At 38.1% G+C, this 24,686-nt stretch overlaps 1 protein-coding gene and 1 long non-coding RNA gene across 4 annotated transcripts in view; both read left to right on the top strand.

The window, feature by feature from the left end:
* SLC25A13 (solute carrier family 25 member 13) overlaps window positions 1-24,686 on the top strand; it is a 99,278-nt gene that overhangs the window by 10,404 nt on the left and 64,188 nt on the right. For all 3 annotated transcript variants that reach the window (XM_068210622.1, XM_068210612.1, XM_068210603.1), the window contains 2 exons: window positions 13,254-13,307; window positions 17,900-18,042. In XM_068210622.1, the coding sequence (XP_068066723.1) occupies window positions 13,254-13,307; window positions 17,900-18,042 (197 nt within the window). The remainder of the gene's footprint in view (window positions 1-13,253; window positions 13,308-17,899; window positions 18,043-24,686) is intronic.
* On the top strand, window positions 5,931-11,744 carry LOC137485849 (uncharacterized). Its single transcript, XR_011005475.1, has 2 exons — window positions 5,931-6,109; window positions 6,194-11,744. It is a non-coding gene; the product is annotated as an uncharacterized lncRNA (long non-coding RNA).

Here is a 24,686-nt window from a genome sequence, read left to right on the forward strand (position 1 = left end):
TTAATGTCTAGTTTTTTTAAAAAAAATTCCATCAGTTAAAAAATTTCAAGGCTTTTAAAGGTTATTTTTGCAATTACAGGGACCTATCAGAAGAGTAATACATGTGCTTTCTACAATTATGATTGTTATGGCCTTGATGATTAGCGTAATTGAAGGATTGAAAGAGTAAACTTAATTTCAAAGCTAGAATACAGAATATGTTGTGTAGCTAGATGACCATAGTTAGTAGCCAACCTTATAAATAGGTAGAAGCAGAGTTTGTTTTCCCTCCTCCTGCAGAAGAGGAGACTGAGAGGAGACCTCATCACAGTCTAGAACTTCCTTAGAAGGGGAAGAGGAGGGGCAGACACTGATCTCTTCACTCTGGTGACTAGTGACAGAACCCAAGGGAAGAGCCTGCAGTTGTGTCAGGGGTGGTTTAGGTTGAATATTAGGAAAAGGTTCTTTCACCCAGGGGATGGCTGGGCACTGGAAGAGGCTCCCCAGGGAAGTGTCACAGCACCAGGCCTGTCAGAGTTCAAGAAGTGTTTGGACAATGCCCTCAGGCTCATGGTAGGGAGGGCATTGTCCAGTCATCTTGGCGATGGTCCTGTGCAGGGAGGGGGATTGGACTTGATGATCCTTGTGGGTCCCTTCAAACTCAGCATATTCTGTGATTCTGTGATTCAGATGTTTTTGTGTAATTAGTAGTCTGAAGTATCAAAACCATGGCTGTTGAGCTGAACAGCTGTTGAGCAAATCTAAAAGATATAATTCCTGAGCAGTTGGGGTACTGCACAGGGAGGGATGTATAGGTAGTCAAAGTCTGAATATTTCCTATATAGCTGAACAAATTTCTTTGACTGAAAACTTCAAGAAAAGTCTGAGAACAGAGATTTGATATTGTTGAATTTCACTTGTTTTCCCAGTAGAGTTTATCCTTTCTCTGTTTGTGACACCGTGATCTTGTTGGTACTTCCTTTGTGATTGAAATTTGATTTACTGGAATTCAGATTGTTATGTAAAATGCCATTGACCAGAGGTTTTCCCACCTCCATGCACTGTTTAGTATTTACCTTTTCACATTTTTCAGTTTCTGTAGGTGAATACTACCTGATCTTTATTTACAGAGGATTTAAAAATGTTCTTTCCTGGAGCCAAGCTTCATTTCTATCTGAGAAGATAAGTTTAAACTTAATGGGAACTGGAAGGTTCAATGAAGGTTCTGTGGCAGGTTGGAATCTTTTTTTAGAGCTAGCTTTGCAAGGAGATGAAGAAAAAAATTAACTAGCACTCGCTGTACTTTGTTTTTCATTCTGACATTGTGTTCAGGGAAAAATGCCTGTAGATTTCAGAATATGGATGGGTACACATTTTTCTTTCTTGATGATGTTTGCCCACTACTTAAAAATGCACTCAGTCAACAGGGGAGGAGGCTTTCACAAGGATGATCCTAAACCAAATGCCAATCATCCAGCTAGTAGGAGGAAGAAATTCTAATTGTCTTTATATTTTAGTTGCTGTTCCTTATCCCAATTTCCCTGTAGTCTCTCAGCCAGTAGAATCATCATTTTGGGGGTTTTGGGTTTTTGCTTCAGCCAATGGATATTTAATTCTGGGAAGTTATCAAAAGTGCCCACTTCATCAAAGTAAAGCAGTAAATTAGAGTAGTTTTAAAGAAATAAATTAGAGCAAATTATTCAGTGTTGGAGTAGCTTGAGCAGCATCTGACTACATCTTTCATCAAAGGTTGATGGGTGTTAATCAAAATGCAAGTAACATCTCCAAAACATGAAAGGCCATCAGCAGGATCATGGCAAAGATTCTACATCTGTGCATGCTACTCTGGTTTAAAGGTCTGTGTTCAAATGTGTAGGCATGTGGTTTCCTATACTGAGAAATAAAACCTCTTGTCTTAATGGCCTCTTAGTAGTGTGTGTTTATGGTGTGGCTTCGCGTTATTTTTTGCAGTTCTTTTATGTCAGGTGCCCTCTACATCTGCTTAGGCAAGTCTGGGGTTTGGTGTGGGCTCTTAGTGTGGGAGAGAGACTGGGATGTTGCTTCTTATCAGTAGCAAGGCAGGAGTCTCCCTACTTAAAAGACTTAATTGAAAGATATGTCCTGCAATAGCAGTCACGTGTTATCATCTGTCCTTTATTACGTGACTTTCCTGTCATATCTGTCCATTGCACGACCTGATATGTAGGTCTTATTTTAGGATAGAAGAGGTCAGAAAATTAGTATTACTGAATACAAACAGCAGACTTCATTACTGTTGTCATTTTTGTCTGCCTTGGAAACACAACCTATTTCCAGTCTTCCCTGAATCCTTGGCTGCTAAAACCTCTTGGTCACGTAATTTATTACTGTAGTTCTTTATCATGTTTGACAACTACTATTTGATGAAGCATCGCTGATTTAACAGATCTTTGACAGAAGAAACCTTTAAGTGAGGCACTGAGTATGAAAAGCCATTAGAAAAACACGGTATGTAAAAATACTGCGTCTGCCTGATTCCTTCTCTCAGCCCATTGTGCAGTCTGAATCTGACTAGAGAAATCTTCACGTGTTTAGGAGAAGAAATTTTTGAATAATTTCACATTTCCATTAAAATAGTTTTTGTCACTGACATCAAGTCAGCCTTCCTCCTTCCTGTCACTTCACCTGTCTAAGACTGCTTGCCATTGTGTGTCAGTCTAACTGGAAACTACTTTTTAAAGATCATGAATTAGTCCTATGTTGATGCTGTTCAAAAGGAAGAAAAACATGGCAACAACAAACTTTATACAACTGCTTTTACTCTGTTCACAGATCTAGATCAGTCACTTGGTTGGAATCTTTTCTGTTAGGACTAACTGGTGTGAAGCAGCAGGTTCAGTCTTTTCTGCATTATGAAGGTTATACTACAGGAATTTTGAGCCTCTCTTGTCTCCATAAATAAAATAGTGGCGTAAAACTCTTAATGACTTTAAAACTCTTGGAATTTGCTTATGGTTTTCCATTACATGTAACCTATAGATTCAGTATCTCAGGTATGAGAATAGTCCAGACCAGAATACTTAATTCTCAAGTATGCAAGCATTCAAATCCTCTATAGTTGAAATAGCACTTAATAGTTCCTTATTCTGTGTGCCTTTGACAAGTTGATAATAAATCAGCTTTTTCCCCTTTTCCTGTGGATGTGTGGCGAGTGAAAGAAGAGAGTACTGAACTCTTGAAAATGATGGAAATATCTTAGCAAAATATGCACAGAAACACTGCCAAATACACTTGTTTTCTTCCAGTGTTTTTAGGAAGTTTTATACAGAATGTGTGCCTACAATTCTTTTGTAGCTTTGAAAACCTGAGGCTTTGTGTTGCGTATGACCCACAGTTTGATCAAACAAAGCTGTATATAATGAAAACTAGTGTGAGATCTCCTGGCTTTTCCGTTCACTGCAGATTTTCTGTGGTAGTGCAAGTTGTGAAAGCTGTGATGTGTAATCACTGATTGATTACCCAGCATTTTTTTTGAGGTAAAGCATTAATTTTTTGTGTTTAAAAGCGCTGGATCTACTGGTCAGAAAGAATTTATTTTTGAATTCTGCTACAGTTTTTACAGTTGGGGCTAAAACGTAGGATACTATGGGATGGCAGACAGGCTGGTCTGAATTCATCAACCCAAGTGTCCAAGGAATGAAATGGAAGAGCTCCTGGTTACTGAGAGAATAAAAGAACAGTGATAGGTCTTCTCTAGTGTCTTAAACACTGTTCTGTGTTTGTTAATCTGGTATTTTTAGAGTTTAGTTTGACTGCAATGCCCTCAAAGCAAATGGAAGTCCATTTCTTGGAAAAAAAAAAGGTTTGATATTGTTTTCCCCTCTGCTAAAAATGCTTTCCTAACAGTAATTTTAAGGATTTTACCTTTAAATTCTTGTCTTTAAATCAAAATGTTCAGTTTGACATCATCATCATTATTTCCACTGCAACCAAGTGATCTCACAAAAACATTCGGAGGGCAATGCAGCAGAAATAAATTTAATGTTCTAATGAAACAGTTATTGCTTTATGCAAATATCTATGATAAAATAGACTCACAGATGAGAAGCCAAAATCATTCAAGCTAAAATCAGAATAGTTTGTAATTAAAATGCTGAAAATGTTTCCTCAGTTTCTTAAGGAGATGAGAAGATTTTAATTATTCTTGTCAGGTATCTTACAACTTCGGTGAATTATGGAGAGTTACTGTGAACTCTTTAACAGTTTTGACTGAGGTGTGGCAGGTCAGTGGCAGATAAACCCCTAGGATTACAGTGACAGCAATGCATAAAAAATATAGGTCTTCACTGGTTTATATTCCCACATGAAACTGTAAATTATTTCCAAGCACCCTCTTCGATAGCTTCACTTTTCAGTTCAGATCTTTAGCGAGAATGAAGGTCACGCAACCAGAATGTCCTGTGGCAGCTGTGTAATCTGCTAATATTTAAACATCAAGCAGTTGTTTGTTGTTAATATTGAAGGTAAGAATTGTGAAATAAAATGTTAAACTGCCTTTACTTTGTACTCCCTGTCTTCAGGAAGATTATGTAATAAGTTTAAACGAAAACCCATATGGTGCTAGTTGAACAAACAGTGATACCCTTGTTTACAGGCAAAAGAGACTGTGTTTGCAAACACATATTTTGGCATATGTATTTTGAGATGACAGGTTAAAATCATTAAGGGAGGGAGATACTTTGTTAATGTGAAAGTCTGGGTTTTCCACAGTCAGAGGCTTATTAACATATTTATGTGGGAAAGGTGGATAGTTACTGTTACTCAGCTTTCACTGACCATGGCCTTGCTTCCCATGATCCAGTATGCCACTGTGTTGAATGCTGTAGGGATAGAAAAAAGAAAAATAAATAACATACTTTTTGTGTTTCAAGTACACACAAAAAAAGTGTTACCTTTTGCCCAAGTATGTTCTGGAATAATCCTGTTATTTTTGTTAGCTATGGGGAAGGGTTCCTGACCACAGGACTTTAGCTTTTCTTTGAGTCTCACCATTTATAGCCTTTTAATAACTTGATGTGTGTGATGTTGTTTCCCTTGTGCAGGTGTCATTTGTTCTTTTTAAGGTTGTACATTGGATCCATACATGCATAAAGATTCATGCCTACTCCTACACCCTTCCCAGTTCTCTGAGCTGCTGAGGTGTAGCATTTTGAATAGAGCTGAATAGATGGAATTGATTATAAACAGGATCTTGAAAAGTGAACTTCTGTCTTCCAAGAAGAAAACACAACACTGAAACAAAACACATTTACCTGCCAGTTATTCCTACATAATTCCTGTTGTGCAATAACTGGTCAAGACATGTAATGTAGAGGAACTTTTCTCCGGCACATTTCTTTACTTGCTCATTCACAAGCATGCAGTCACAAATTACAGATTACTCTAGCAACAACTTAAGATGCTGCCTATAAACTTTCCACAAGTTTATGGGGACTGATTGCACATAACTAAATTATACAAATTTTGGGGGATTATTATTTATTATTATTTTTATTTTTATTTTTATTTTTATTTTTATTTTTATTTTATTATTATATTTATTTTTTTGTAATTAGTAGTTATTTAAGAGCAGGTCATTCTGGTTATGATACCTCTATATGGCACTGCTCCAGGTCTGCTTTCTTCAAAAGGCAGCAGGTTTTTGTTTATTGCTGCAAACAATCCAAACAATCTTTCTCACTCACTGGGATGTCGTGTTGACATCTGGGAGAGAAAATTATGCAGAAAACTTTTATAATATTGATCTGGGTGTCTGTTCTTGCCATTGTTGGTTCTGTAATTCATGAAGCTGTCAGATAAAGCATGGAATACCTCTTTTTAGGTCTCTGTCTGTACTGTATGATGTCAGGTGTGGTTGAGGATTATGAAGAAGTTCCCTGGGAGTGCAGCATCATACCATTGTTTTGAATCTTTGGATTGCAGCTTTTCTTGGTGGAAGCACCTCTTTAGGCTGTTACAGCTGCTTTGTGCTATGGCAGGGAAAACTGAGTGTTTGGGTGGTGGTTGGGGTCTGAAGCTTGAAGCCAGGTGAAACCAGGAGTGATTGTCTTCATTAAGCTGTGAACAGTTGGGAACCTTGAGCACCATGAGTGTGGGTACCTTGGAGAGGCTTGTTACTAACTTGTATGTTGCATTCAGAGATGGATCTCTCAGAGCTCACTGTTGCTCTGCACAGCTGTGAGATGATGCTTCCTGAAGGTGCCACCTCCTGAGAGCCATGGTGTTAAATGACCTTTTGTCTTGTCACCTACCCATTGCTTCATCCTGGTTAAAATACGTATTTTATGCTAATAACATTGAGTGCCAGGTAAGATTCATGCTGCCCTAATAGTCTGCAAATTCTCTCTTTTAATTTTTGAATGATAACATGTCATTCAGTATCTTCACTGTCTTCTTGCTTCAGAAACTGCTTTCAATCCTGCAGTTGTTACACTGGAGAATTTTCCTATCCTTTGCTTCTTTGGGTGAGATGAATGTTTTTCTGCTAGATGTAAGCCTATAGAAGACACATTGCTGGAACTGGGATGACTCATTTTGAAAGATGAACATGAGACAGTTGATGTCTTGAGCTTATGGTCAGTGCACTGGTTGTACATTAGCATTATTGTTGTAACAAAACATGCCCTGGGAGAATCAATAGGGAAAGTCAGTAATCTGGGCTGAAGTAGCCACCAAGTATGTTTTATCGGGTTCATAATTCTTAGATATGACGCTGTTTCTGAAAGGTGTAAGGAAGCAAAGTAGCAGCATTAACGTCTATAATCTCATCCATCTATGATGAGTGGGAGTGGCTATTGTTGAAAAATACCCGTGACTGGATAAAAAATGTCACTTGACTGTTCTCAGCAGCTCCTTTGAAAATAAACTTTTTAATTGAAGGACCCCTAATATATCTTATGTAGAATTATTACATTCTTCAAGTGAGTGGTGAGCTCCGGTTTGCTGAGATACACAGGAACATTTAATGTTGCATAATGGCCATCACAACGTGGCTCACTTGTGTATCTTTGGATCGCTGTCTTGAGTAAAAATGTGTTGTAGAAGAGCTATGAGACAATAGGAAATATTATTGAGGGAGAAGTTACAGTCACAATATGGTAGTACTTTATGATGGATATATAGTGATTGGACAGCTGGGCTTTTTCTGATAGTAACAAGTGAAAGAAATTTCTGTTTTTAACAAAGTTTTGGTTTTAAGGTTCAGTTTCTTACTATGGTGTAGTGTATCAATTTTGTTGCAGGAATGATAGCATTTGTATCCTTGCCCTAGTCTGGAGACTGACTACAAATAGTCCAGTTTGTTCCTAACTCCATTTTCTGATAAGTGCTTAAAGTTTGGAGAGGTTTGTATTGGCCACAGTATGGTGCTTTTTCCTTTAAATGATTTCGCTAAGCAATGGCAATGCCTAGCTGTTTTTACCTTTGTATTGGAGTAGTTTTATTGTCCTTCTGTTTTCCAGGTCTTTAAAAGTACAAAAATTGTACAAGTACACACTCTAAAGGTATTTTTACATAGCATCGATTAGCTAATCGTGGAAATCGTAGCAGTTTTTTCTTAAGATATGTACTACTCCCACCTTGGTTTCTCTACCTACTTGGAAGTACTGGACAAACTGGACAAGGATTTTCCTGTGTGTATATAATTGGTAACTGTGTGTTGGTCCCTGATGAGTTTGTGTGCAAAAATACTATGGTTCATTGGGAGTCTCCTTGTGTGAGACCCATCTTATGAACAAGCCATCTGCATTTTCTCTGGGACTTTGAAAGTAGGATCAAAGCTAGAAGGTAATTGCAAAATAAAGTAGGTTTGTTAGCTTTGATGCACTTGGGGGAAGTGAGGCTTTCACCTCCCATGGTGCAGAAGACTGGGAATTGCCCAGAGATTTATAATTATGATGAAGAAAAGATGGATGTGAATAGTTTTGCTTGAGATATGCTGTCTTTGTTAGCTAATAAATTAGTTTTACTTCACCAGTGTGTGGGGTAGACTCAGCAAAACTGTCTAGTTTGAATAGTGCTTATTTCTGCATCTCTTCATGATCAACCTGTCTGTAGGATATGAAAAGATCCTACAGAAGATTGTTTATTATTGTCAATAGCATTAATTTATCTTAGCTTTGCTAGGTGTTATTAGACAAAGGAATGCAGTAACTGCTGCTTAGTGTAGGGTTAGACTTTTGCAAAGTGTAGTTGAAATGTTTGACTGTGAGGATTAGAACTGTTTTTAGAAAAGAAAGGTTTTTGTCTGAAGGCTGATTGTGCTTAGACTGATCAGGCTGGATGTACCTACCAGCTTGGTAGTTATCAACTTCTCTTGCAGTTCTTCTTACCCTAAGCCTTTGGGCAGATATGCCAAATGCTATCTGAACTGTATTTTCCTAGGAGAAATACTTGGTTTATTGTTAAGGAGGTCTGTTGAGAAGGTTTTTGATCTGTGTTCAGTGCCAGCTGTCCTTGCAGCTGTCTGATTCTCTGCTTTGTGAGCTGGTTCACATCTTTCTTGAAATCTTCCTTGTAATGTCAAGTTCTGCTTGGTTCACTTTCCACTGTAGATCACAGTCAAGTTCTTTTACTGTAGAGTGAATGACAGTTCTTTTGCTGAGGTGACAATATGCATGTTGGACTAACAGAAAATGCTTATTTAGGCAGTTGAAACAGGAGACAGTGCCCTGCACAGATGCTGATGCAGAACACTTGTAATTTAGGATATGAGTATGATGATGAAAAGCAACCAAGGAGAGTTGCTAGGTTAGAAGAATGATTATATATTTTTATGGTAGTATTAGTCTAAATATGGAAGAAAGATGATTCTCATCTACACGAACAGCTTAGTTGTATTAAAATAAAAACTGGAGTGTTGTCTTAGCATAATACTGAAACAGTATTAATGGGTTTCTGGTCTGAATTCAGACTTGGCCAGTAACTGTGCTTTAACTGGTTTCCGATATTCCAGTCACTCATTTAAACAAGAATGTAAGGTCAAACCCCAGTTTGATCTCCTTTGGAGTTGCACATTTGAAGTGTATATGTATACTTTTAGCCAGAAGGAAACATTACAATGATCTAATCTGACCTCTTACATAAACTGGGCCACATGTGTTTGAGTCTTACAGGTGGACTCAATAACTTGTGATGAAACTAAAGAATACCCCTACAAGACATAAGGTTTCAATTTTAATTTGAGGTCTTTTAGTGGTATGAAATACATTGCATTTTTTAGTTGTGTTTAAGAATAGAAAAGATTAAGATTATTTCTGAAAAATAATCTTAATCTCAACACAAGTTACAAGAGTTTGTGATCACTTGTTGAGCCTTTCATCAAACATCTTTTCTCGGTATGGGTCTGTAGATGGTGTTCTCTAGAACTAAACAGACTGAGCTCACCACTGTCAGCTCTGTCACAGCTCTGGCTCTCTGCTTGGAGAAGGACAGCTGTTCAGCATCTTACCTGCTTGGTGTCAGGACGTTTTAAAGATACTGAGGTGTAGGAGGGCAACCTTACCTCTGTTTTTCCTTCACATCTGAGTTGTATTCGGACTAAACTAAAAGAAAGAAAGGATATGAGGTGTTTATCTCTTTATCTTTGGTTAGGACTTGCTGTTGTTGCAATAAACTTTGTGGAATATTGTAGCAATTCCCAAGTATTCCTGGATGATAATCACCTTTCTACTCTATTCAGACTGTAGCTGTCAAAGTGATCTTTGCCGTAAAGGTGAGAAGATGAGATATTATATTTTTGCCATTAGATTAATGTTATATTGACATTAATTATGATTTTCCTACTGCTCTTTTTCTTTCTTGCCCACCCATGTTGTTGTTCTTTACTGGATGGAGCACACTATGTTATTAGTCTTTCTGTGTCTTTTGATACCATGCAATCTTTCACAACCTGTTTCTTCTACCTTGTGTATGACAAATATATTAATACAGTTGGTTGGAAATGTAATATAATCTTTGATTCTCAATGGATTCTGTTTTCTTGTCTTGTACAGTTATATTTTTATGGGAAAACTCTGCATTTAATTTTGAGTATGGAAGTGAGACTGAAAAATGCATGTCTCTGTAAATTGAGCATAAGTCAATAAGGAGAAAAGAGATCTGCTGGAGAAAATGGGCTGAAATTAAGGTCAAGGTGCAAGGGAGTCTAAAGATATGATGAGCTCCAGCCTGCAAATCAGTCTGTGTTACTGTCTCTCACAGAGCTTTCCCTTTCTCTGTGCACCCTTTGTTGAGTGTTCTTGCTAATGGGAGGGACTCAGCATTTTCAAGTGCAGTTCTTATATTGCCTGTTCTGTCTCATTCTTCATATATAACAGACATGTACACGTAGTATGTTGCTAAAAACTTTCAGGTGTATACCTTAGGAATGAAAATCCCTGCTGATATTTTCTATACATTATTCCAGTCTTCACTATAGAGTGTTCTAACTTGATTATAATCCTGCACTTCAGTTGATGTACTCTGTTGTCTCCTGGGTTTTTTTAATAATAAATATTGTTTGTTGGAGGTCTTTCTTGACTGAGCCTTACTTAATAGAAGTTGCTGTTTTAAGTGTGTCTGTTACATAGTATTTCTTTGTAAACAGCCGTGACAACATTATTTCACTCAGATCTCTTTTATCAAATGCCTTCTCATGCCACTAGCGAGGTTATTAGGCCTGCCGGCTCATAGCTGGTTTTATCGTTATGGAGAAAAGATGGACAAGTCTTTTCAGTAACAAAACATATCACCTGAACCCAGTTATGTGAGAGTCAGTAAATATCACCTGAGCCGACTGATGGAGAAACATCTTTCATCTGTGGGTCACTTTTCATCAAGCACGCTACCTGTCAGTTTGCAGTTTTGTTGGCATCAGGTTACTTAGCTTTTCAGCTGTTGACATAAAAATTTATAGAATGGTATGGAAAGTAATATTTTGACCTTTTCTAGAGTGGGAATCTTCTAGTAACACCTGTCATCAGGATCAGTTTTTATTGCTGTGTATGCAGCTTCAGCCTTGCCTATAGCTGGGTATGGATGAAAACCTGAATTAAATACTTCTCTTAGCCACTGGTATGGCTGCATTAGCATCAGTCTTCCTGAAGTTCTCATGTAATATAATAGAGGCTCTTTTCTTCAATTGGGATCAGATACACCTTTCAGAAAGCACATTGGTAGATGTCACATGGATGCACCAATTAACACGGTGTTAACCATGCCTTTCCTCTCCTGTATGCTGGGGAATGGAAGAATGAGGAAGTAGACTGTGGGAAATGGAGAAAAGTTGTGGTATGCAGCCACTGCTTGGGCTGTTAGTCTGCAGTTCTTCTATGCATTCATTGACCTAACCAACTTCAACCTATCTTTCAGTATTGACAATAAAAAACTCCACTCAAATTCTCCTGTAATCAAAAGGGGGCTGAAAAATGGTGGCTGGCCTCTGAACACATCCCCCAGGTTTCTCAGGATTGTTAATATCAGTGAAAGTAAAAGAAAATAGCGTGAGTTCATGTATCTTTTCCTTTTTTTCCTCCCTTGGTTTCTTTAGGCTTAGCTTTCTCTGACAGTATAAAATTTGAACTTTAAGACAGATAAAACATGATACTGAATTGTATTTGCTGGCTAAAGGTGTTTGAAGTGTCTTTGCTTGTGTAGTGGCAAGGTTCTGGATTGAAGCAGCATAGAAATACTGCTATTTTTTTCTTTCCACAGAGTTGCCAATTGCTCTAGACAATCAGATTTTTACAGACAGGGGTTAAATTAAATCTCTGCTCACAGTGATTACATTTAGGACAGCTTTCATTTTAGAAAACATACATTTTTATATTCTTAGCTTCACAATTACACTTTGATTTTTTTGCAATACTTTCACACAGATTTCTGTGTAGACACAGGGTTGGGACTCCAGCTGTGGACTGTGTCAGTTGAACATAGGTGTGGTTTTTCCCTTTTAAAAAAATTCTAGAATTTTATAAGAAACCTTAGTTATACATTTTTCTTAAAATACTCTGGGTTTTGGGGGTTTTTTTGCATGTTTTTGTGGGTTTTTTGTTGTCTTTTTTAGTTTTAAAATGAACCATCTAGGGTAAGGACAAACTTACAAGATTCGTCATTAAGTGTACATGTGAGGATGTAATGCTGTTGCATACTTACACAGACTCCTTCCATTTTCTGTAGTAGCCCAGTATGCTTCTAGAAATGCATTGTGGTCGCATTTGCCTTTACAGTCTACCGTTGCTATAAAGAGTTAGGAAAGTAAAGTAGTGTTTTACTGATAACATTTCTGATGTTTAATTCTTAAGTGAGGGTAAGATTGTGTGTCTTGTCCTTTGGCTGTTTATTCCCCGTTACATTATTTTTTTGAAAGTCTGTGTTTGCTTGCAAAGTATTTGTTTATTTAGTTTGGAATAGATTGATGTTCTGAATTGACTTGTCAGATGAGAGTTATTATGTTAGCAATCAAGTTTTGGTCAAGGTATCCTGAATAAGGACAGGGGAGCTATAGTAGGCAGAGACTGAGGGGACACATCCACTTACTGCCAAAAGCAGCAAAAGGATTGTATGGTATATCAACCAGGATAAGACTGATGGACTTATTCCATAGTGGGTTGACTATTTTTCAGTGTTTTGAAAAAAAATCTAATTTGGGCTTGTGGTGATAAATGTAACTTAGATTTTGGTTTGAACTTGCTAATTTGATCTGCAGAAAAATCTAGATACTCTAGATACTGCTTTCTGAATTAATCTCATTAAAAAGATCTACACTGTAAGTTTATAATGGTGTAATAAACCAAATACTAACATTGAAATTCAGTTTTTTATGGGGCTGCTTTCTTGAACAAGTTTGTGAGTCATTCTTGCCATTTATCACTTATGGACTGTGTATGGTACTCTGAAATCCTTAGGTGAAAGGTGCTGGAAGTGTAAAAATCTGTGGTAAAGATAGTATAATGCTGAATCCCAGCAGAGAGGTGTGCTATAGAGATGTGATTCTTGAATGTCTTTATGACTTGTTAATGTGTGCTTGTTTAAGAGTTGCAGGGTTGCATAACAAAAGCAGAACAAAAATGTTGAATAACCTTATGTAAGTGTGAAATGGATAAAATGAGCATGGCCAACTAAAGCAGTGTCTAATTTATCTAAGGTGAACATTTATTTTCATCACTCATTCTGTTGTTTGTGTTCTTGTTTTTAAATTACACTTTGACACCTTTTGTGTAAGCTATGCATATTAATGTAATTGTATTTACTTGTAGGTGGCTCTAACCAAAAGAGCTGATCCAGCTGAGTTGAAAACAATATTTTTGAAGGTATGTGTAAAGTAAATATTTTACTCTCTCTGCTTAAATTTTTCATATCTTTTGCTCCATTATTGCAGCATACAACTCTTGATAGTTTTTTTCCAACCATTAATCATTCACCGTATTATTACCATGTTAGACTTAAATACCATTATCAGAATTGAACAATGCTCACCAAGAAGTCAGACATATTTCTGAGTGATTATTGTATTGACTCAGAAGAAGTATTGCTATCTTAGAAAAAACCCACATTGTTCAGAGAATGTGGTAGGTGTTTCATTATTGTTCTTACATGTGGTGAAATGTTCATGTAGACACCTTACTGTTAGATGATTTGGTAAACTTTCTTCTTCCATTCTTGCCATCCTTTTTTCCTTGGGGTTATCTCTGCTTCTGTTATTTGTAGAAGTGTTGGGAAGATCACCTTGTGAAGTGCTGGTCATATTAATTATTTAATTGAAATTCCTTCTTTCTTGGCCTGCTGTGGAAAGCATGCAAGTAAAGACTCACATACTTGCTTACATACTTGAGACAAATGTGCTTTTGTGTTTTGCTGAAAACTGGGAGGTGATTCTCCAACCCTGCTCTGTTCTTGTGAGACCCCACCTGCAGTGCTGCATCCAGCTCTGGGACTCCCAACATAAGAAGGATGTGAACCTGTTGGAGCTAGCCAGAGGAGCGTTGCAAAGATCATCAGAGTGCTGGAGCACCTTTGCTATGAAGACAGACTGAGAATTGAGATTGTTCAGCCTGGAGAAGAGATGGCTCCAGGGAGATTTTGCTGCAGCCTTTCAGTGCCATAAGGGAGCCTACAGATAATCTGGAGAGGGATATTTCACAAGTATAGGGACATTTTACAAGAACATGTAGTGATAAGAAAAGGGGGAATGACTTTAAACTGAAAGAGAGTAGGTTAGGTAAAGGAAGTAAGGAAGAAACTCTTACTGTGAGGGTGGTAAATCCCCAGAATAGCTTGTCCAGTGAAGTTGTGAATGCCCCATCCCTTGAAGTGTTCAAGGCCAGATTGAATGGGACTTTGAGTAACCTGGTCTAATGGGGCATGTATGTGCCTGTGGCAGGGAGGTTGGAACTAGATGATGTTTAAAGTCCTTTCCAACCCAAACTATTCAGTGATTTTTTGAAACTGGCTTTCTTTGACCCATTTCCTAAATTTAAATAACTATGTCTAACCTTCCTAAGATTGATTAGTCCACTATCTGGGTAAGTTTGGTATTCTGGAATTAAAAAAAAAAAAGAATAGAAAAATTCGTGGTTCTGAAGAATAAGTATGAGGTAGATGCCACAGTGCTATTAGGGAGCTGTTGTATCTGAATTATTTCTGTGGAGGTGTTGAGGGCCTGAGACAGCTCATACCTTTCCAGTTTCTTCCCTCCGTCTTTGCTCTCCAGCATCATGCCCCACTCTCCATGTAGTTCTTGGTATTTTTTCCATTGTCCCTTGTGAGCTATTATTAACAATATGTGTAGGTGTCACAATGTGTATTGCCTGTATTTATACTTTTATTATATACTGTCAGTATTTATAGCTCTGAAATGAGGTTTTCAGTTGAGAAAGTCAGGATTTAACTTCTTAAGTCCTGGAACTTTTATCTGTCAGGAGAGCAAAAAGATTCTTGCAAAAGAAGGGGTTATGTGGTCTACAGAGGAACATAGCTGAAGAGCAGGAGCACAGCAGCAGAAAATGCAGACAGGGAGTAGACCACTGACCTGAGAAGATAGTAGCATTGAGGAAGGAAATAAACACTCTAGAGAGAAGCCCTGTCCCTTCTGGGCTATGAGGTAATCCTCAGCTGGAGAGTGGGGAAGTTGGTTGGTTGGTTTGCTGAGAATAGCGTGAAAATTGTTTCCTACCTGCCCATGGATATTCATCTCCCTTACATTTCTGAAGATTGTAGCTCCCTCAACCTTCTGATTTGGTAGGTTGAATGGGTTGTAGTTTAGCACACTAAATGCCACCTTTGACTTCCTTTTCTTCCTCTTTTGCTTTCCCTTCCACTTAACAGAAGGGATCCCGGTAAAGAAGTAATGAAGTATGAGCTAAATGTTTTGTTTAGTATAATGCAGGATTGTCATGCTGCTTACTCCCAAGAAGGAAAAATGATGACTAAATGTGCTATGTTGTTTCATGGTCTACAGATGAGTGATGCCCAGAGTGTTAATTAAGCTTCTCCAGACTATTTTAAGTGGTGAAGCCAATACAGTTGCCTCTGCAGATTGTGGAATGTTCACTTACAAAAGAATTTGACAACTATTCTTTCCTACTTCAATTAAGAATTAAAAAATATGATTGCCGTTTAGGAATGGTACCCACAGTGTAGAAATAAATGTGAAATGATCAGTTTAAATGCAGTGGATTGCAGTCAACTTTCAGCATATTTGGTATGTCAGATCCCCAATAGAATGTTTGCAAATCTTACTTAAAATGGGGTTAAACTTGTTATTACTTGACTATATAAAATGATTGTAAATAAGTTAACAGAAAGCCATTAAGTACTATGTATAATATCAAATTCTCTGTGGGTATAATTGTCAGAGGGTGGGGGGAATAAAATTGCAAAGAACCATTTTTTAAATGTTGTCCTCCAAAACAAATAGAATTGATGTTTTTTTCTTTTTGTTATGATAATTTCCAAGAGTACTTCTAAGTCTTCTAACATAACCCCTAAGAGATTAGATTTTAGTCAAAGTGATCAAGCTGACATTTTTCAAGGTCATTTTCTATATGTAGTATAGAGTACGTGATTGGATTTCAAATACACTTGAGTAAATCACAATGACAAGAAACAGGGGGACACTGAAACCTTGTGCTGTTTTCTGTTATTGAGTGCCCTAGCAGGGGGTTAGCCTGGATGAAAAAAAAAGAAATGTAGAAGCATAGGCTGTCTGACTTACTTGATTTGTTTCTCAATAGCAGCTGTGTTAAAAGTTTTTGAGACTGGGATTCTGAAGGATTCTGTCTTTCTGCAAATGATTATATTGAAATCAATTGATCTGTTAGTTCTTATAAAAGTATACAATTCAAAATTCCTTGCAGTGTAGCAGCTAGAAAGCATGTGTTCATGAAACAGGAATCCTTTAGCACTAACCAATATATAGATGCCAAAGCGAGTTACATTTTATTTGGCTTGCTTCTCTGAAGCCTTGTTTCTTGAAGACATTGCTGTACTTGAAAATGGTATTTCTATAGCACTAGAAGAAAATAATCTACTTACTGTAACACTTTGGTATCCCTCTGAGAATTATATGCCTACAGCAGGTATAACGGTAACACTGCAGGCACCAATATGAAATGAAAACTGGCAGTTTTCGTCCCTTAGCAGAGCCATAGTAACATGAAATAAAATGTGCGTTTGAAGTACACTACAAAATAGCAATAGGCATCTAATTTATTTATTACTTTAGTGTGGATAATGCTCTGTGGAAAGATGCAATGATAGTTTATCATCCTACCTTGCCTTAAAAAATTAAGAAAGAGAAAGTAGCAGTTTCTTTCCTTCTCTCAGTGCACATTTGTTATCCCAAGATAGACCTGTTTCCCTTAAAGCTAACACATGGTTCTACAAATCTTGACTGGGATTTCTTTTCCTCTTAATGATTGTCATTATCCTTTTTCTTTTCTTAAAATACAGTCTTCAGGGTTGATTTCAATTTTGACATTCTTCAGAAAATGAGGACTTTAAAATTTGAGGGATAACCTAGCAATGAGGTGGTAACAAAGGGAATTTTATTTACTTATTTAGATATTATCTTCAAAAATGTTCATATTACTTTTATTTGTAACATATTACTGGAGGCCTCCTCTGGAAGCAAATATGCTTGTGTCTGTAAATAGCTGTTTTCTGGAGTAGTATGCTAGTAACTCTGTGTAAAGCAGGGATAATGTATGGCAGGTGTTAGAATTCTTTCCTTATTTCTGCAGTGTGCCGAACTGTCAAAGTTTGCGTTTTGCTGTTATATTTTTCTGCAAATGCTATTCTTTGGCCTCCTTTCAGCACTTCAGCCAAGGAGCAGTATCTGTAGCTTCTCCTTTCCTTAAGGAGAAACCTCCATGGCTGGAGGTGATGCAGTAGAGTTCTTCAAAACAGCACCCCCAGGTGGACATTCCTGCAGGATCATTTGCTCCACTGGCATTTTGTGGGTGTCACCAACCCAGCCTTCTCATCCTGAAATAGAATGGAAAAGAGGAGCCATTTCACATAAATAAGATATGCTGCAGTACCCTACTGCTGTCAGAGTTGCAGTGGGCCTGAGATGCCACGTACATGCTTGCAAATGTACTTGTGCTTCTACTTCAGAAACATATTTGGTGCTATGGAGCATTTCTAGACTGCTATGGAGAAATTGTTAACATCATAATCCAAAAATCGTATGTCTGCCATTCGTAGTCTGGGAAACTGAGCCTTCAGCTGCTTGAGTACTTGCCTCTTACTCTTTCCTGTTTGGGTCTAGGCTATAGGTTCACTGGAGCAGAGCTGTCATCTGCATACCAGAGGCCTGCTTGTGATTGGAAACTATGGGTGGTGGTAATAAATGCCTGGAGAAGGATGTGTTGAACCACTAAGTATTGTATTCATTTAACAGTATGCAAGTGTGGAGAAGAATGGAGAATTCTTCATGTCTCCTAATGACTTTGTCACACGGTACTTGAAGATAATTGGAGATGGTTTGCCTAATGCAAACACTGTACAGCTCCTTGCAGGTGTGGTGGATCAGACAAAAGATGGGTAAGTGTTTTTTTGTGGTTTTGGTATGGGGGGTGGGGGGAATTTGTAGTTGATTTATTTTTTTTCTTTTTCTGTTGTTCATTTAAAAAATACAAAAATTTTTTTAAACAGTCTGATCCTTGAAGGGGGGCTTGTTTTGTTTTGTTTTGTTTTCCCCTGCAGATCGGTAAAGGAATACAGTATATTTTAAGTGAAAAGAGTAGAAACATTGTTTTCAACTGCACTTACCATTTAGTGGTGCAAACAATTTTCTGTCTACTATGTATTTTTAATTCATGGAACCTTTCATGTTTGTTGGCTGGCTCCCCTAGATCCTGCTTTTCTTTCCTTCCCTGAGTCTTTCTGTCTCTGTTTACTTTATGTATCTGTCACAAACACATTCAAATAGAAATCCAAAATAAGTTTGGCTGTTGTAGGAAGAGATCCTAGAAAAAAGTGCGCCTGCTTTGTTTTGCCATGGCACTGTTAAAGGTTTTTGCCGCTGTGTTTTTCCTTCAAGAGGGAGGAGGAGCGCCTGAGGTATTTAGGGAGCCACTCTGCAATCTTGGGAAGACAGCAGTGAAGTTAGTTGCACATGGTTTGCATTTGAAAGGCCGACTTTGCCAATAGGCAAGATTAGCTACCCTTCCATCTTCCTTCCCCCTAGTTTAATGAAATCTTAGCATTTGCTTTTGGTACTTGCCCAGGCAAGCTGTCTCTTCACCCATATGAATTGTTGAACCCTCCCTTTAATGTATCTTTAGAGAAACTTGAGAATAATTAGCTATGGACTTAAAGTTTGTAGTTGTGGCATTTTTAGAGACCAGAAAACTTCAGGCATGACTCATATCAGTGGTTGCAGAGAGTAAAATGTGAGATAAAGCATAACTAGAGAGTGCAGTCTTCCTAGGGAACAGATGCAGGCATAACTGAGAAGTTTTGCAGTCCTTTCTGTGCTCTCTTTTTTGCTCAGCCAGTCTCATGTATTTGGCAGCTGAGCACCTTAAACCTTGCAGATGAGTTAATGTGATGATTGCTGCCCCAGTAAAATAATTCTGTAAAAGGTTGTGTTGGTAACATTGATGGCATCAAGAAAGCCATGGCTTCAGACAGTGTTTGACTGAAAATGTTAAACATTTCTCAGATTTCTTATCTTGGTTTGATGCCTGCAAAAACAGCATTTTCCAAATTACATGGCTTCAAATCCGTTTTGTAATAAGAAGATTGAGAACATAATCCATACCTTGTGATTTGGATCTCCCTCACAGAAGCTGGTGTCAGGAAGAACAAAATGTAAAACTGTAGCCTATGTGAACTTGTTGACAAGTTGGGATTTCGTAACTTGGCATGATCTTGTAAGAGTTTTGCTGTGTAATATTGAGGCTTCTAATTGCTGCTTTCTGCCGTGGGTAAGGATTGTTTCTGTAATCCACACTGTACAGTGCCAGTTCGTAATGTGTCTTTGGAGAGTCTCTTCTGGTATTCAGGCTGTCTTCCTGTTTAGCTAATACGTGAAAGAATGGAGAAAGTTTGGAAAGTGATTAGCTTCTATCTCCCTAAAGTGGCATTGTAGCATTTTTTGCCATGTTGCTCAGTATTTGTACCTTGTCCTCCTGGTGTTTAAAGTAATTTGCAGAGTAATCATCTGAGGCAAGGGTCAGCTGCTTTTTGGTTCCTGTCATGAAATTTCCTAAAGACAGCAACAGGAGTGTTGGTCTTCTCCTATTGAATGTTGCCAACTTGGCAGTCCAGAGCTCTTGGTTTTACAGTGAAGCACAAACCAGCTTTTGTTGGTGTTCATTTTTAATAGGCTTGTCAGTGTTTAGGGACTTACATGTGGTTAAGGTCATGAGAGTCTGTTCAGTAATTTTGTATTATTTCTATTATAAAATAGATGGTGTCTTGCAAGAGCAATGAGAAGTTAATTTTTTTACAGTGTTAGTGACTTAAAGTAGTGCAGCGCTGAAAACACTGCTAGGCTATTTCCAGAAGCATTTGTCCAGTGTCTTGGATCCCTCTTTTCCTCTGAAGAAGCAGCTGTTGTTCATGACTGTTGAGCATGACCACTTGTCACTAAAAGGGTCTGAGCCTCCACCAGGGCTGTTCCTAGCACTCTTTAGAATGCTTTTTAGTTATTTCTGATTTTGGTGACAAGTTAGGTATACGTACCAAGTGTAATCAGTGTAAATACTTAAGTGGATAAATAAACAGGTGAAAGGCAGACAGCACAAGAATTTCAGACTCATGAGCAGGGTGTATAGATGAGCAAAGAGTTTCTTACCCAAGAGCTGAAGAAGTTCTTGTGTGAACTGAGAAGAAGAAAAGAACTTAAAAGAGTGTGAAATTAAAAGAACTGTAGCTCTTATGTACAATCTCACAGTGATTACTGTAGACAAAATCTTATGTAAGTCTAGCCCGGTTCCTGCATTGCCAGAGATTAAGGATTTGAGGGTCTACATGAGCTACTGTTGTTGTGACAAAGGTATGAGACCTCTTAAGGCATACTCTGTTGTTCAATGAATATCTGTTGCCATGGGAGCAAGTTTTGTCGCCATTTTAAGCCAGGGCAGAGGTTTGTTTGATGGTGGGCTTTTCTGCTGTTCTCTTATGGAGGCATGTTTGTAAGGTTTCCTCTAAGAAAAGGAAATACGTTCTTTGCCGGACAAACCTTTCAAAGTAGTCGTCTGGTAATAACATAAATTTTAATAAGTGTTTTATTGCATGGTTGTTGTTCGTATGAAACAGATTGAGGAGCCTGGTTCCTGGCCTTAAGCCTCTCACTCCTAATATTAAAAAAAAAAAAAAAAAAAAAGGAGGCTTAATTTAGCCTCAGCTTGATCAGAAATTTCCCCAAAATACAGTAGCTTTCTAAAGGCCTATCAGCAATAGGCCAGGCATTTTCCATCCTGCCTACTGTAATATAATTTCTCAGATTTCTGTTGTAGTTTTAAGCATCTGCCTAACAAAATAAGTATTTACTGCACATCTCTGTTTGGACTGTAATAACTAACACTTTACTAAGAAATACCGTATGCTTTATTTTTAGAAAGGACAAATATTCAAAAATAACACTTGGAAATGCCAGCATTTTCCATTATTATTGGATATAAATTTATCCTCTAATGCACCAATTTACACTATACTTAGTTTACCTAGCTTGCAGTGTAAAATAATAGATGTAGCTTCAATTTGTGTCCCATTATGTTACTATGTTTAAATTGCTGATACAGTAAAAACATCTGCATTGATTTCTGAAGAAAACCTCTTCATCATTGCATTTGTATGTATTATTACAGCAGGTAATAAAAAGCAAGTGGCTTTTTTTCGTTGCATGGCTACGTGCAGACTTTCTCTGGTAGGAATGCGTTGTATCTGTCTGGTGTCCAGATACCATGGGTGTGAGCATGGAAGAGAGGAGAGAGTAGTAAATAGTGGTTTTGCTGCACCATACTCTGTTGCTGTGTTTAGACTGGTGCTCTTGTATGTGGATGCTTTTAAAATACCAAGATTTGAGCTTTCCTGAATAAACTGTGCAGTATTGGCACTCATAATGAGGATGTGAAGGTGAAGGAAGACTTTGACTTACTTGGGTGGATAATCTTCAAAACTGAAATAAAATTTTGTAAGCATTTCAGCTTCCTCTCATTGTGCTGTTAAAATCACTAGGTTTTTCTCTGCTTTTGTAACATAAATGATGACTTGTTTAGATATATGAAATAACTCCTAAGTAGTATATTGAAGTCCATGTTAACATGTGCTGTTTAATGACACCTAATGATATTCACTGAAGGGTTATGCTAAATCCAAAAGGGTGATGCTAAACCAGAGAGAAAACATGTTACCCAGGCAACTACCCTTGTGCAGTGTAGAGAAGTCAGCATATGGCTATGTAGTACACATTTTTTCAGCTTCTTTAAGCATTAAGAATCACACGTGTAATTGACTGAAAAATTACTGCTCAGTTACTGTATTGTATGGTCATAATAGAAGTAAATGAATACGTCGTCGTTAGAATAGATCTGTTGGGAATCACTAGCAGGCTAGTCTACTTAGGGAGCAAAAATACAATAAGAAGAAAATAGCTGGTTTAATTAACATGTAAAAATTGGGTTAATTTGAATTCAGCTGGCACAGCAGATATTAATGTGTCTTCTTTAACAGTCTGGCTAGAAATACACAATTTGTACACTTTTAATCTTCCTAGTTCTGTAAGTAATTGTTTTTAAAAATGGATATAGGGATATTTTAAGCATTTATCTGTGACTTAGAGGGGTTATTGCTTCCAAGTGCTGAAAAAAATGCTTCTACTAGTATAAAGTCTTGTAACAGTATTAATACATGGAGTTTTAATCAAACCCAGGCCTAGTAACATAGCATATGTTCTTAACATGGTGCTGAGATTCTGCTGGGATAGGTGCTGTATTTCTTTTCTGTGCTGTAATCACGGTATTCTGATCTGTTGGTAAGGACACGTGCAGGTTGTTTCACACAAAAAGCGGCTTTACCAAAATGGTGTTGGCAGAGATTTTACATATATAATTCCAAACAATCCTATTCTAGAGTCTTGTCACCTGCTGTCCTTTTTTTTTTTTCTGTGTGCATGTATTATAATCTTTGGAACAGAACTCAGCGCTTTGGATCTCTTTAATGTTCTGTCAGGTATGTAGCCAATAATAATAAATTATAATAGCTTTTTATGGCCAGTAAGTCACATTGTAACAGTAAATATGCATAAATACAAAACAGAGTAGGTTGTGATATACTGGTTTGAAATTGAAGAAAATGTTACTTTTGAAAAAATTTATTTTGGCTTAGAAGGGATGGAAGTTTTCTTCCTTTGAAAGACTCAGTATCTGTGTAGTCTGTGTCTAACAGTGGGGAGTACCGAGAGCTCCCAAGGCGTTTAAAGGACTGATGGATTGCTCGTGTGCTAACGTGTGCATATGTAACAAGGCACAGACTTCTTTGCCAGTTAAGCTTAAGGCATTCTTATATGTTTGCTGACATCATTAACTTTGAGTTTAATCTTAAGAATACCTGAGGAGTCTTCTTTTTATTTACTTCTTGCACTGTGTTTTAATTTATAGTGGCAGGCTCCCAGGGTTAATTATTTGTTAGACCATTTCATATTCCACATTTCTTTTACTTTTATTTATTGCAGGTATATTGAGGGAGGTAGTGTAGAACAGCTTTTAGGCCTTCACTGTGCTGTTCTTTTTTAAAAAATGTCCTCTTTTATTAATCTTCTCATGTTTTTATGTTCCTCATGGAAGTCGGCTTGTTACCCTGTGAATGTTTGGCTGCTGATGTGCAGCAAGCACACTTCAAGTGTTGATCTAGGAAAGCCAGTAGATGTAATCTTTTAAGACTTCAACAAAGCTTATGATACTGTGTCTCATAGTGTTCTTCTGGACAAAATGTCCAGCACACAGCTGAATAGCCTGGTTACATGATGAGTGAGTGGCTGGCCTACAGGTCAGGCGCAAATGGTTACAGTGAATGGGGTGACATCAGGCTGGCAACCTGTCACTAGGGGGGTTCTGCAGGCTCCATCCTTGGTCGTGTGCTCTTCAACATCTTCATAAGTCACCTTGATGCAGGATTCATATGGACACCAAGTAAGTTTGCCAACTGCTGACATCCTCAAGGGCAGAGGCGCCCTGCAGAGACACCTCAACAAACCAGGGAGATGGGCAATCACCAACTGTATGAAGTTTAACAGGGGAAAGTGCCAGATTCTGCACCTGGGATGGGACAACCCTGGATGTACAGACAGACTGGGGAATAAGAAGCTGGAAAGCAGCACTGTGGAAAGGGGCCTGGGAGTCCTGGTTGACAGAAAGTTAAATATGACTCAGCAGTGCCCTGGCAGCCAGGCAAGCCACCCGTGTCCTGGGGGGCATCAGGCACAGCATGGCCAGCCAGGCAAAGGAGGGGATTGTCCTGCTCTGCTCTGAGCTGGGGCGGCCTCACCTCGAATATTGTGTGCAGCTTTGGGTGCCACAGTATAAAAAAAACAATAAGCTGTTAGAGAGTGTCCAAAGGAGGGCAGCAAAGATGGTGAAGGGCCTTGAGGGGAAGCCATATGAGGAGTGGCTGAGGTCACTTGGTCTGTTCAGCCTGGAGGAGACTGAAAGGAGATCTCATTGTGGTTTCAACTTCCTCACAAGGGAAGAGGAGGGGTAAGTACTAAACCCTTCAGTCTCATGACCAGTGTCAGCATGAAGCTGGGTTCAGAGAGGTTTAGGTTAGATATTAAGAAAAGGTTTTTCGCTCAGAGTGTGGTTGGGTACTGGAACAGGCTTCCCAGGGAAGTGGTCACGGCACCAAGCCTGTCTGAATTCAGGAAGGACAATGCTCTCAGGTACATGGCGTGATCTTGGGGATGGTCCTGTGCAGGGCCAGGAGCTGGACTCCATGATCCTGATGTGCCCCTTTCCACTCAGCATATTCTCTGATTCCCATAAAACACGTGACTGAAAATTGCTGTATAGTCATAGGTCATCATAACTTGATGGAAAAAATATATTTTCCAACTTATTCAAACAGTTAATTTTTCACTGTTATTGCATACTGAGTAGAAGTTTTCATTGAACTGGCTGCAGTGTCAAAGTCCTTTGAATCAAAGTCCTAAGGATATAGATAGTTTCCATTAAAAATCCCCT

Source organism: Anomalospiza imberbis, chromosome 1 (assembly GCF_031753505.1).
Source record: "Anomalospiza imberbis isolate Cuckoo-Finch-1a 21T00152 chromosome 1, ASM3175350v1, whole genome shotgun sequence".
Taxonomy (NCBI): Eukaryota; Metazoa; Chordata; class Aves; order Passeriformes; family Viduidae; genus Anomalospiza; species Anomalospiza imberbis.